At 39.8% G+C, this 12,792-nt stretch overlaps 2 protein-coding genes across 2 annotated transcripts; both read left to right on the top strand.

Moving 5' to 3' along the window:
* The first annotated feature begins 1,836 nt into the window (after positions 1 to 1,836).
* On the top strand, positions 1,837 to 4,692 carry LOC148421378 (small ubiquitin-related modifier 3-like). Its single transcript, XM_088420291.1, has 4 exons — positions 1,837 to 2,001; positions 2,428 to 2,556; positions 3,174 to 3,245; positions 4,289 to 4,692. Exons 1-4 carry the CDS (start codon positions 1,924 to 1,926, stop codon positions 4,352 to 4,354), a joined length of 345 nt encoding a protein of 114 aa, XP_088276417.1. The 5' UTR covers positions 1,837 to 1,923; the 3' UTR covers positions 4,355 to 4,692.
* A 579-nt stretch (positions 4,693 to 5,271) lies between these two features.
* Positions 5,272 to 12,395, top strand: LOC148421377 (jupiter microtubule associated homolog 1-like). Its single transcript, XM_088420515.1, has 5 exons — positions 5,272 to 5,476; positions 6,544 to 6,686; positions 8,142 to 8,236; positions 10,023 to 10,050; positions 10,292 to 12,395. The coding sequence occupies exons 1-5, from the start codon at positions 5,421 to 5,423 to the stop codon at positions 10,423 to 10,425; spliced, it is 456 nt and encodes a 151-aa protein (XP_088276641.1). The 5' UTR covers positions 5,272 to 5,420; the 3' UTR covers positions 10,426 to 12,395.
* The last annotated feature ends 397 nt before the right edge of the window (positions 12,396 to 12,792 follow it).

Here is a 12,792-nt window from a genome sequence, read left to right as displayed (position 1 = left end):
CTTTTTCGTGTTAGACTTGCAATGTATTGTTGTTGGTTTGTATAGTTGCTTTTATTTCACCCATTATTGTGTGGATTCCTCTTTCGTCGTTGCTGCCATTGCATTTTCCTCGGTCTTTTTTTTTTTATAAATGTTTCTCTTATTTTCATTTCATGTTTGTTTTTTAGATGTACTGGTATTGTATCTTATTTAGTGTGGACTGTGTTTTCATTTATTCACATTTGTATTATGTTCTATCACGCAATGACCGGAAGAGGCGTCTCCAGAGTTACTACGAGCGATGCAAACGAGTAGTCACGGTCGATGCAAATGAGTAGTCACGGTCGATGCAAATGAGTAGTCACGGTCGATGCAAATGAGTAGTCACGATCGATGCAAATGAGAAGCCACGAGCTATCCAATGAGCTGCAAGCAATGGCCGACATTTCACCGGCTATCCAATGCGCGGCAGGTAATGGCTGACTGGGCGTCAATATATTGTAATACGGGGACTCCCCGTCGCCCAGCTGTCCAGTGAGCTGCAAGCAATGGCGGACGGGGCGTCTCCCGACGTGTCTTGAGCATGCAAATGAGTAGGCTGTTACCAGTATGTTGCTCAGTTTGTAAGTTTTTGGTTTGTTTCCCCCTGGCGTTGTTGTTGTTTTTGTTAATTTTTGCATTGTATTGCGTTCTTTTATATTAATAATAATAATTAATTGTGAATGCGTGTTGCTAAACGTCTTAGTTTCAATTAATATGACATTTTGCTATGTCGGCCATTGCTTGCAGCTCATTGGATAGCTCGTGGCGTCTCATTTGCATCGATCGTGACTACTCATTTGCATCGACCGTGACTACTCATTTGCATGGATCGTGACTACTCGTTTGCATCCATCGCGACTCTTTTTTATTATTATTATTAATATAAAAGAATGCAATACAATGCAAAAATTAACAAAAAAAACAACAACGCTAGGGGGACACAACCAAAAACCTTAAAACTGAGCAACATACTGGTAACAGCCTACTCATTTGCATGTTCAAGACACGTCGGGAGACGCCCCGTCCGCCATTGCTTGCAGCTCACTGGACAGCTGGGCGACGGGGAGTCCCCGTATTACAATATAGCGACGCCCAGTCAGCCATTACCTGCCGCGCATTGGATAGCCGGTGAAATGTCGGCCATTGCTTGCAGCTCATTGGATAGCTCGTGGCTTCTCATTTGCATCGATCGTGACTACTCATTTGCATCGACCGTGACTACTAATTTGCATCGACCGTGACTACTCATTTGCATCGACCGTGGCTACTCGTTTGCATCGCTCGTAGTAACTCTGGAGACGCCTCTTCCGGTCATTGCGTGATAGAACATAATACAAATGTGAATAAATGAAAACACAGTCCACACTAAATAAGATACAATACCAGTACATCTAAAAAACATACATGAAATGAAAATAAGAGAAACATATTTATATAAAAAAAAAAAGACCGAGGAAAATGCAATGGCAGCAACGACGAAAGAGGAATCCACACAATAATGGGTGAAATAAAAGCAACTATACAAACCAACAACAATACATTGCAAGTCTAACACGAAAAAGAATAACATGGAGGTGAAGCCAAGCCACAGAGGGAACAAGGAAATGCCTCAGAAAGAGTGGCAACAAGTGTGGCTACCGGTTGCAGCAGCCACAGACGAACATGGAAATGCCTCGGAAAGAGTGGCTACTGGTGGCATCAAGTGTGGCTACCGGTGGCAGCAGACACAGACGATCATGGAAATGCCTCGGAAAGAGTGGCTACTGGTGGCATCAAGTGTGGCTACCGGTGGCAGCAGCCACAGACGAACATGGAAATGCCTCGGAAAGAGTGGCTACTGGTGGCATCAAGTGTGGCTACCCGTGGCTCTCGGTGGCAGCTGCCACACAGTCGCCACACTGCATGCCGCTGCCACAAAAAGAGCCTGCTCTTTCTCGCGGACAAGACAACGCAGAAGTCATGGCAGACGAGAAGCCAAAGGTAACGGCTTACATGTGCGCCTTATTACTTCCTGTATAGAACTGCCGTTTTTACATTACCCACCAGAGAGGTAAGACGAAACTATCTCGGGGCTGAGCCAAATAATTTGAGAAGAGACTTAGCCTCAAGAGCCGGCGCTAACGCACAATCAAGCTAGCGGCATAATTAGCATAGCAGGCTCGCGCGGTTAATGTTTGAAACGGAAAAGAAATCTGTAATAAATTAATTACTGTCATGATGCGACTCCTGATGTAAACATCTCTTATTACCTATCTCAAAATAGTGATGCTCGCGTTTGAAGCGCTTTAACACGTGAGGGTCCGGAATTTACGTTTTAAAAAGCCATTGACTGCTTTCCAAATAAAACTGTTTCCAAGATGGGCAATCTGTGTGCCGCGGGCCGCATTGATATCTTATGTCTACTAGGAGGGAGTGAAAACGGAGAACGAGCATATCAACTTGAAGGTGGCTGGCCAGGATGGCTCGGTGGTACAGTTCAAGATCAAGAGACACACTCCACTTACCAAGCTGATGAAAGCTTATTGTGAACGGCAGGTAAGACTCCACCGGCGCACCGTATTGTTATTGACATGCGAGGTCTCAGTTCTGGGGTCTATTTTTGTTCTTAACCCATACATGCTGTGATAATAGGTAGGTGCTCAGTCAATTGGCCTGCAAAAATGGGACTATACGTACTGTATGTAGTATTGTTCTATATATTTTTCAGTGCCAGCATACATATGCACGTATTATGTAATGCTCTCGGGTTTATGGCCGCCAGCATACATACAGCACGTATTACATATTGTTCTCTGATTATTTTGTTGCTACCAGCGTACGTACTGCATGCGTCTTGTAACGTTACCTTATTTGGTTTTATCGCTGCTAGTGTACGTACTGTGCATGCTCCTTCACCTATGTCCCTCTGTGGGAGATTGCTCACTAGTCAGTCAAGCGGAGGGATTACCAAGGTTGGGCAGTAAATTTTTTTACAGATTTTGTGACTGTGCGCACACACAAGGTGCATCACATTGTAGGAAACATTCCATGTTTATGTCAATTTGGGAGCATAACTGCATATACTGTTGCACAATTTTTGTATCATGTTGGAATAACTGTTTGAACCACAATATCAGTAATTAGGAACATAATTTCTCCATACTTTTTGACAGGGATTATCAATGAGACAGATACGATTTCGGTTTGATGGCCAGCCAATCAACGAAACTGACACACCGTCACAGGTAATGAGTTGATTGTCTTTATATATATATATAATTTTTTTTATGTATGTATTTATTTATTGTCTACATGTTGGGGGTGTGCCCAAAAAAATCAATTCACACAAGAATTGAGATTTTCATTTACCACGGTTAAGAATTTACTTAAAACGTCCCAAAATTGATATTTTAAAAAATCTTAAAGCATATAGATAGCTTCAGAGTAGCACTTGTCTGCATGCTGTTTTTGTGGAGAAATTTACACTGGGCGCCCGGTTAACGAGATTAATCCCTTCCGCGGTTGCGTTCGTCACGCGAATTTGCCATATGGTGGGCAATCCAAGCCTATGTTAATTCGCTAATGCGTATAAAACCCCAGGTAAAAACATCAAAATTGTATATCCATGTTAAGGATTGGTCACAAAATAGTATAGTAAGTGCAGCTTATATATAATATACATGTAAACAATTAAATAACATCATAAATAAAAAATTATAAAAAAGGACTAATTTACCTTTGAGTGACGTGACGAGCTTGTAATGGCCATATTCCCTTGCGTAGCCTAGCCTAGCCTAGCCTTCTTCATATTTCTTGATTGTCCCCAGCTTCATTTCCATACTACCCATCTTCTTCTTTTCTACTTCTCTATTCAACATCACTAGCGATCTTGGGACCCATGACTAACCAATTAAAGTTTGAATCAAGCACTAAAATGCACAATAAATACGATAATGGAAGAGGGGACAAAAAAAACATTGCGGTCCACATCATGAGGTGAAAAAAACGTAAGGCAGCGACGTCGTAAACCGGTGATCTACTGTATTATGAAAGAAACCTGGGTAAGAGATTTACAACACTCCAGTGAAACCTCTCCTTTTTTGTAATCAATTGGAATTCAATATTTCATTATTATATTATCCTCAATATTCACCCAAGCTGTCTTCGTACAAGTGAAGTGGTGAGATCACAGCGTGCAAGGTTTTGTCAGCTTTAGAAAGTGGATGGTTGAATATTTGCCATCCAATCTGAATGGATTCTGAGTCTTCTGCTCAATTTTTGTTTTCAGCTTGAAATGGAGGATGAAGATACGATTGACGTTTTCCAGCAGCAAACCGGAGGATATTCTCCATAAAGACTATTTCTTGTGTACATTTCTACCTCCCCTTTCCATGTCCTTGAGCATCTTCATTTTGCCCCGGTTTCGGTTATGCATATGCTACCAGCCAGAGGAACAAGCGTCGTGCGGCAAGCAAGCAGCAACGCAGTTGTCGTAGCTCTCTACACACAGTCCCTCGCTGATGTCAACTTCTTAAGTCTCAGCTGTTGTGGTATGAGGGGGATTTACAATTCATCGGTTTTTCCTTCCGTCGAGGATGTTAGGTGGCGCCTTTGTTATGCATCATGCAACCTGTCATTTTAAATCCTTTCTGTTATGAAAATGTATTGGAATAAATTGAGTCTTTTTTTTTATGCTCGCCTGTTGGTTATTGATTTAACACTGCACCTATTGAATAAACGGGTGGTACCGTTCAAACCCAAAGTATGTTTTCTATGCTGCTTATCATTTTTGGAGTTACTGGTGAGCTGCAGACTATCCCAGTTGACTACTGACTGCAAGGTGGACTGGTAAGCAGGCAAGCTCATATTCAAAATCCTGCTATGTGTGTGTGTGTGTGTGTGTGTATATATATATATATATATATATATATATATATATATATATATATACACACACTTACATAAACGCACGCACGTTAATCGTGACACTGCAGGTGCCAAACGCAAGTACGTACATTTAGGAAAGTTGCCAAATTTAACTGAACTTTCAATTTCTCCCAAAGTAAAAGTCTAGAGTTGATTTTTTTTCTAACATTATTAACAAATTAATGTATAGTGGTATGTGTGGTTATTTTAAAAAAAGTTCTAGAACTGACCTGCCGTAGTTGTCATAAGAGTCAACACGAGTATCTGTTGACTGGTGTGGTCCCTGACATTTACAAAGCGGAAGCTTTATTTTCAAGGTAGCACCGGAAGTGACATTTCGTCTAGTATCTAACATCATCGCATCACACTGCCTGGGGATCGGCGGCAGGTTGATCGACGCATCCACCGCTTTGGACGGACAAAGATGAGGCGGTGAAATATTAGACACTCCAAACTGCAACTCGCGAATTGTTTTTATTTCCACTACTGTGAAAATGACGACCACGACGACATATCAAGGGATGGAGCCCGGTGCTAAAAACAGCTCCAGGTAAACAAAGGCACAAAAAAAAAAAACGTCGCGGTGCCAGCCAGACTCACGGCGTTAGAATGAGTATGAATTGTGTACTATTTTCCAATATTTGTTTTGAATCACAAATACATTAGCGGCGCACGACGCAAAGGCCTCTTTTAACAAGCCTTTAAAAAATAGCATCTAGCACGTGTTCCTTTGTACACCCTGCAATCGGCTAGCAACCGATGAAATAAATACTATTTCGCGTACAACTGCCTTCAACCACTCATCCGACTGATCGATTTCCTTTTTCTGTATCCATTTCATGAAAAACGAAACCAAAAATGAGCTACATGATGGTTTCTGAACGTGGGGTATGTTCCATTAGGGTGGGGCCATCCGCGTGGGCTTCCCCATCATTTGAGAGGCAACAAAGAGGTCATGAAATAACTAGTCATTTGATTACGTATATTTTTCAATAGCTCCCTTTTCAAATAGACAAATACCACATAACAGTAAATTAAGCCTATAAAATGAAATTACACGAGAGCATATTTAAAGGGTATTCCAGTGATTAGTTCTGTCGTTTGATTTAGTATTATTGTCTTGTGATGATTATTAAGAAAGTTATGAAAAACATTTGGTGAAAATGCACAAATTCCTGGCTAACGTGATACTTGGAATATTATATTTCGATTATTGTATGTGGTGTCAAGGGTTGCAGAACAAACTGATCTGTCTTTCATCTTTCCGCAAGATGCTAATTTGGTTCTTGCGTTTGGAAAAAGTAAACTGAAAATAGACATACCACTAGTGCATATGCTAAATGGTGTCTAGTTAGCTGTAGTAACGATTATGCTTCCACAAGGTGATGCTGTTTGTTATGTTACGCTTTACACAGTTGGCACCTGCATGACCTTCATAAAAACTCTGACATATAAGCAGCAGGAATATTTGTTCTTTAAAAACTGCCCCCGCTGTATTAATTTATTGTACGCAGTTCTTGATAATCAACAATTACAATGCACTATCATAGTTGTGTAACTTTTGCCTCCAAGAGAAGAAACTATCACCCGAGTTCAATTGCACACTTTTCTTCTCAGGGTTCTTCGTCCTCCTGGTGGCGCCTCCAACATCTCATTTGGCGCAGATGAGGACAAACCTCCCGTCCGTAAAGACAAGATGGCCTCCAGCGTTTTTGCTGAGCCGGAAGATCCTTATGCTAATAGGAGAAATAATCCGCCAGGTACTTTACTCCTACTGCCTAATTAATTTGTGCAATCAATTTCACTGCTTTGATTTTAGTGACGCCCATGGAGTCAGCGCAAATAACAATTTTCAACTATATTTATTAGGGATGCTAAATGTATTTTTTCCAAGGTGATGATTGGCATTTTTTTTACATTTAGACCAACTGTTCATTTGTCACTTCCAGTTAATGTTAACTGTACAAACCCAAATCTAATTAGGTTGGGGCATTGTGTTATACATAAATAAAAACAGAATACAAAATTTTTGCAAATCATGTTAAACCTACGTATATTCAATTTAATACACTAATAGGTACTCTATTTATTTCCCCGAACAATTTTAAACGGCATGTAAAAGAAAAGAGATTAAACATTGCTCAGTTAATCAAGAGCATGATTAAACTAAAGCATTTACACTAAAGGTCTGCGAGCTTATTTTCAACATACAGCATAAAGGGAAAATTAGCATAGATATTATGATAATTACAAACCTTTTAATAACAGCTACTTTAACACGCTGAGCAGCAACATGCAAACACGTGCCACACTGAAGGTGTGTAATGCTCAAATTGGACTTGCTCCTGTACTAGCCTGCAGCTGCAACTGATAAACTATGATATACAGCGTTCTCTCGTTTTTGGCGCTTAATGGGGACCAGATGATCCTCGCGATAAGTGATTTCTACCAAGTAGGATTTGCCCGCCCCCGACTGTACATAGATAAAGTATATGAGGTTTGTTTAATAAAACCTTACTTAGCGTTCTTTTACATGTCCAGTGACCTCCTAACCACAGTAGGGAGGCCAAACAGGCATGTGTCTCTTTTTGGAAGCAATATTTATTTTCTTTTATAACACACAATGCATCAGAGCATGGTGAACATCCACTAACACTTCCTGTAGCTCCGAGCAATACTCCCTCTCTACCCATTCAGTGCAATGAAGTTTTCTCAAAGAGCCAGGCTCAGTTTGTGTTACACCCAACCACCTCCCACACGTTTGTCCCCGCACAGCTCTCTCACTCACAGCCACATAAGAGTCGTGAAGAGTTGCCAAAACTCCCTTTATATAATTTCATGACTCTCAGTGTAGAATGATGAGCAGCGGTTTTGTTTCCAACCAAATACTTTCATTTGTGGCTGAACAAGACCGAGATTAACAGGCTGCTTCAGACTCCATGTTAGGACTGAGCCTAGGAATGTTTTTGCAGGACATTGGACGCTGCTGTTAAGTGACGGTCTTTAAAAAGTGGCGAGAGAACACTATACGCTGTAAACACTGTGCAGTATTGTGTCATGTCTCCAATTTCTATGTTGTAACTGCTAGCTATCAAATTTTCCCAATGGCGTCAACCATATTCCCGGTTTGCGTCTAACGGATTTCACAAACAAACATGACTCAAGTCTCTTGTGAACTGGTATGTCAATTTGTGCGTCATGCCCTCTGTTTCCAGGTGGGAAGCCGACGGGCGTCCTGTGCGGCGAGTCGTCAGCCCCGCTCAGGAGAGGCGCCAACAATGCTGTGAACTTAGCAGATGCCCCCTCATTGGTAAGGATCCGTTGCCTGGTCATAAGGTCCACAGGGAAGTGCAATACGCAGACTAAGCTGGTGTGAAAGCAGAAGTACTCAAGTACTTCCCTTTCTCTTTCATCATTTACTTGCTCTTCAGAAAAAGTTCTCAAATTTAGTGTTAAAATGTAAATGGATTCAAGTGCGGCTCTAATGTAAAGTAGACCAGCGCTTCTCAAATGAGAGTATGCTTTTTAATGTTGTTTTCAATGAAACTTAAAACTAATTTTATAACCATAACCAGATACATATATATATAATATTTGTTATTGCTACATTGTGTGGTAGTGACCCTTTTGCGCGACGACTCCCTTGCATAGCATTGTAGGCCTTTATGTTGTTAAGGTACAAACAGTTGCACATAGTCATTAGTGTCGCAATTTTCTGCCAGACCAACCAGAAATAAAACAGATGAGGTTACACACTTTACCTTCTTGGATAAAATATGCAGTGTTGGGCAAGTTACCAATCTATAATGCATTATTTATTACTTATTACTGTCATTTCAAAGTAATTAGTCACATTACAAAATTACTGTATGCTATTCCACAACTATTGCATTACTTTTATATTACTCTCTCCAACATAACTGGAAATATGGTTTTTGCATTCTAAATTGCTTATCATGCTCATTACACATCCAGTGGACGGTTGGCTTAAGCCTAAAACAGAACAAATCATTTAGTCTGTATTGTATCGTTTAAAGACATGAGAAGATACAAAATCTTTTTTTTGTATTTTAATCCCTTTATTACTTAGCATAGTGGTTGCATAGTGATGCATTTATGCTTATTGTCATAAACAGTGTGTTTCACAATTTCAATGTTAATACTGTATTCAAATTCAAGTTCAGTCTGCTTGGTTAGTGACAGACGTTCGTTTAAAAAATAGATGCTTTCGGTGGGGCTAACGTTAGCAGCTAGCATACATAATTGTTAAGGTATTCAACGTACTGTTCAACATGAGTTTTTGTATGCTTCATCTTGATACACATTGAGCAGAACTATTTATAGACTATTATTAATAGCAATTGTACAGTGAAAATTAGCGTTAGCTTACCTTGTCATTATTGCTAGTTGCATTAAATGGTGGCAAATCCACTGGGGAATGCGGCAGCATATCTTTTACGTACGATGTACTCCACCTGGAGTCTCCTAACCTCTTGAGGTCGAAGTGGCATGCCTGAGCGAGAGAGTGATCATTTTGCCTCCTTTTTTTTATCCTTTTATCTCAATCCTCCGCGTATTACCTTTTAGCTAACTTCACGTTACTATGGCACCACTCTAAATGGTTTTTCAAATTCCCGGTGCTATTTCGCCAAGTGGAGAGCTCTTTTGGTATCACGTTTTTTTTTTTTTCAACCTAAAATCCGAAACGAGGCACTTGGATGAAAAATTATTTCCTAGAGGTTACGTCATTGAAAAATGGTTGATAACCATTGGTTTAGACATCTGCATATGGTTTATGGAGATGTCAAAATGAAATACATGTCTCTCATCGCAGTGCACTAAAAAAATCCAACAAAGTGAAATCCCTAAGCTTCTGTTTCACTAAAATGTCAGTTGTTGACATTTTGACCTCTTGCCAAATCAAGAGGATGGGAACATTTGTGAACGATTCCCTTTTTAGATCCAACAAATAAACCATTACGAAATGACGCAGGAATTGATGAGACAGAGGATAATATTAGCGTTGTGACTATTTATAATTCAAGCAAGATTTTCCATTCTGTGCTTTAATGACACAATGTCCTTCCTTCTTTTAGGACGGAGACACGCCTGTATGTGACAATGGTGAGTAGATTTCTTGTCATCGCTTCATTATGTTAATTAACTGGCTTTGCCTGTTACATTTGCATTGTTACATTTATGCGAAGTTATGATTTCATTTCATTCCTGCTAAGCATTTTAAAAATATTCTTACTGCATGTTTTTTTTCCATTGTTAGTTTTGTTATATATGTTATTTTGTAAAATTATCTGTAAAAACCTGATCCAGATTTACGGGAAATCATAAGAGCTACTTGTGTGTCCAGGGAGTGACCCGGCTGAGTCAGCAGCTGCTCCCGAGCGTCAAGATGACGCCCCTCCAGCCGAGGATCCTGCAGCGGGACCACCCGCCGGACGTAGGAATCCCCCCGGAGGAAAATCCAGCCTGATACTGGGTTGAATCGCCGCCAAGCGAGCCCATCATCAACCCCTCCCCACTTCCTGTTTTCCTCTACGCATCTCAAACCGAAACCCCTAGCCTGTGACGGTACATCGGACCTCCTCCGCTGATTTCTCCCTAGTGCCAGTCCAGTCCACATCTCAAGTGCATTGTTTTTGATACCTCCTTGTCGGAATCATTTTGTACTGTTGTTATTTATTTTGACAGAAGCACTTTATGTCTTTCAAAGTCAACCGTTTGGTCGTCATCTTCACCCGCAAGGATCGCGTCCCTTGTGTTAACGTATTGTAATTCACCCGCATTTTTTTCATGCAGCGCAAATTGGCATACATGTCAACAGAAAGCTGTCACTTTTGAATTTTGCTCTGATTTCAATCACCCCACTTGCCCATTTGGTCCTATTCAGTATTACAAGTGACGAGAAACCCTTAATGTGCAGCCTTTTTAAAAGAAATCTTTTTCTGTGATTGAAACATGTTCCTGTATTGTGACTGCATGGAAATTTTAAACTTTATACTGGTTAGCGTACTTTAAAAAAAACAACATAAGAAGAATATCAATAAGTCCCAGTAGGGATGGGACAAGATCTCACGAGATTAAAACACCATGAGATTTCTTGTCGCTGCACAGCACAGAATCTTTTTTTTTTTTTGGCAGAGTTTTGGCAAATTAGAATATAGGTAAATGCTTTATTTGTCGCTGCTCTGACAGTAAAATAGTAAAAATGGTGATACTTCAAAAATAAACATTACCATATAGGTTATATATGGAAGGAAACGAATGCTTGTATTTTCACACCAAAGCTTTTATTTTGAAGTAGTTACTGAACGCATGAAGGAAGTCTCACAAGTCACGACTCCATATGGACAACGCAACCTTGTCCTGAAATCAAATTCAACTGACAATTCGGAGTGCTAAAAAAACAATGACGCCACTATTTTATTGTATGGTGCCTGTCGTTACCGTTTAGCGCAGCCTGTAGCATAAATTCGTTGCTAGCTAGCAGCGCTTGAGGGCTGTACAGTACAGTATATCTGCTGGTGAGAGCAGTCTGGCCAGTACCTTTCAAAGGTAGTTTAATATAAATGACTCACTTTGATGTTGACTGCCTAACAGTTGCCGTTTGTACTGATCACTCTTGAGTTAACAAGGCTAACTCTAATGTGTGTTGCTTGGTCCTGACATCACTTTGTCAAATTTAATGGAGAGAGAGTTGTCTAAAACTTGCGTATATATTCAACCAAAAAAAATGTTTATCAAAAAGTCATAAAGGTGGGTCATTCATAATCATCATAATAGTTGAAATGTGTTATTTGGTCTTCTGCGGCTTTAATTTTGTATTTTTATTTAGGGTTGCAGTCTGCTCAGTAAAAAGAGAACATTTTGAGAACTGGAACGTTTTGAAAACTGGAAAATTGATCAAAGACATTATTTGATATTATACTGAAATCTCATCTCGGGGACTCAATCTCGTGAGACATGTATTCTCGCGGGATTTGAGTCTCGTCCCATCCCTACACCCCGGTATTTCATTTCTTGCCTTTTTGTATTGTGGTGGCTAAACTCTCAATGTTTTAGCGCTCATGTTCAATCTGAAGCGAAGTGTGCCTCTGTTGCGTTTTTGAACTCGGTCATGGTTGGATGGTCTGGTCGCATGTAAAGCAACAACTGTGTGATGTTGCCTTACATTGCAAGCTAGCAGAATGTTGTTGGGCCTGATGTTAAATAACCTGTCCTACGTTTGACAAGTGACCTTATGACACTGCTCAGCCTTTGTTTCTCCTCGAGATGTATATATTTGTTGTCTCGCTGCAAAAGAGACTCCAAATACAACTAATTCCTGTGGCATCCTCAACTGTTTTTTTTTTGTTACTTTTTGTGCTCGTGCTGGATGTTAAAGTCGCTTGCAGATGTTAGAATTGAAGAAATGGCACAAGTGGGAAATTGACATTAAAAATGAATTAAATCCATGCCTCTTTGTTTTCATTTGCTTGTAACCAAAATATTGGTTACAACTGTTTCGTCTTTTTTTATTGTATATTTTATTATGTATGACTTAATGGTGACGACTATTTATTCAAACTTTCAAAAAGTTGTTTGGTTGCATATTCTTGCAATATGAGCTCTTAAAAAAATATTGCACAACTCCATTCTCAACATTAGTTTATTTTTTGAAAGGTCCAACTTTCTCATAATTACTAATCAATAACACAATACTAATCAATAACATCTACGTCAAAATGTCCTGTCTTTTTCTTACATTTAATGAAAAAAAAATAGTCTCACAGTTCAAAACATGCCTCGTAAAATTGTTTCTCTTGCTCCATATTACTTTTTTCTTCCCTAAAGAGACATGGAAAAAAACAA

The sequence above is a fragment of the Hippichthys cyanospilos genome, chromosome 7 (genome assembly GCF_059441005.1).
Source record: "Hippichthys cyanospilos isolate Australia breed blue-spotted pipefish chromosome 7, RoL_Hcya_1.0, whole genome shotgun sequence".
In the NCBI taxonomy this organism is placed as follows: Eukaryota; Metazoa; Chordata; class Actinopteri; order Syngnathiformes; family Syngnathidae; genus Hippichthys; species Hippichthys cyanospilos.
The sequence above is the reverse complement of the archived record's forward strand: the minus strand, read 5'-3'. Positions and strand labels throughout refer to the sequence as shown.

Bases quoted from the DNA above. Each gene is read 5' to 3' on its own strand.
- LOC148421377 (XM_088420515.1), top strand. From the start codon at position 5,421: ATGACGACCACGACGACATATCAAGGGATGGAGCCCGGTGCTAAAAAC. The intron at 6,687-8,141 runs GTACTTTACTCC...CTCTGTTTCCAG, and splicing joins TAGGAGAAATAATCCGCCAG to GTGGGAAGCCGACGGGCGTC. The intron at 8,237-10,022 runs GTAAGGATCCGT...TCCTTCTTTTAG, and splicing joins TAGCAGATGCCCCCTCATTG to GACGGAGACACGCCTGTATG.
- LOC148421378 (XM_088420291.1), top strand. From the start codon at position 1,924: ATGCCGCTGCCACAAAAAGAGCCTGCTCTTTCTCGCGGACAAGACAAC. The intron at 2,002-2,427 runs GTAACGGCTTAC...TATGTCTACTAG, and splicing joins TGGCAGACGAGAAGCCAAAG to GAGGGAGTGAAAACGGAGAA. The intron at 3,246-4,288 runs GTAATGAGTTGA...TTTTGTTTTCAG, and splicing joins AAACTGACACACCGTCACAG to CTTGAAATGGAGGATGAAGA.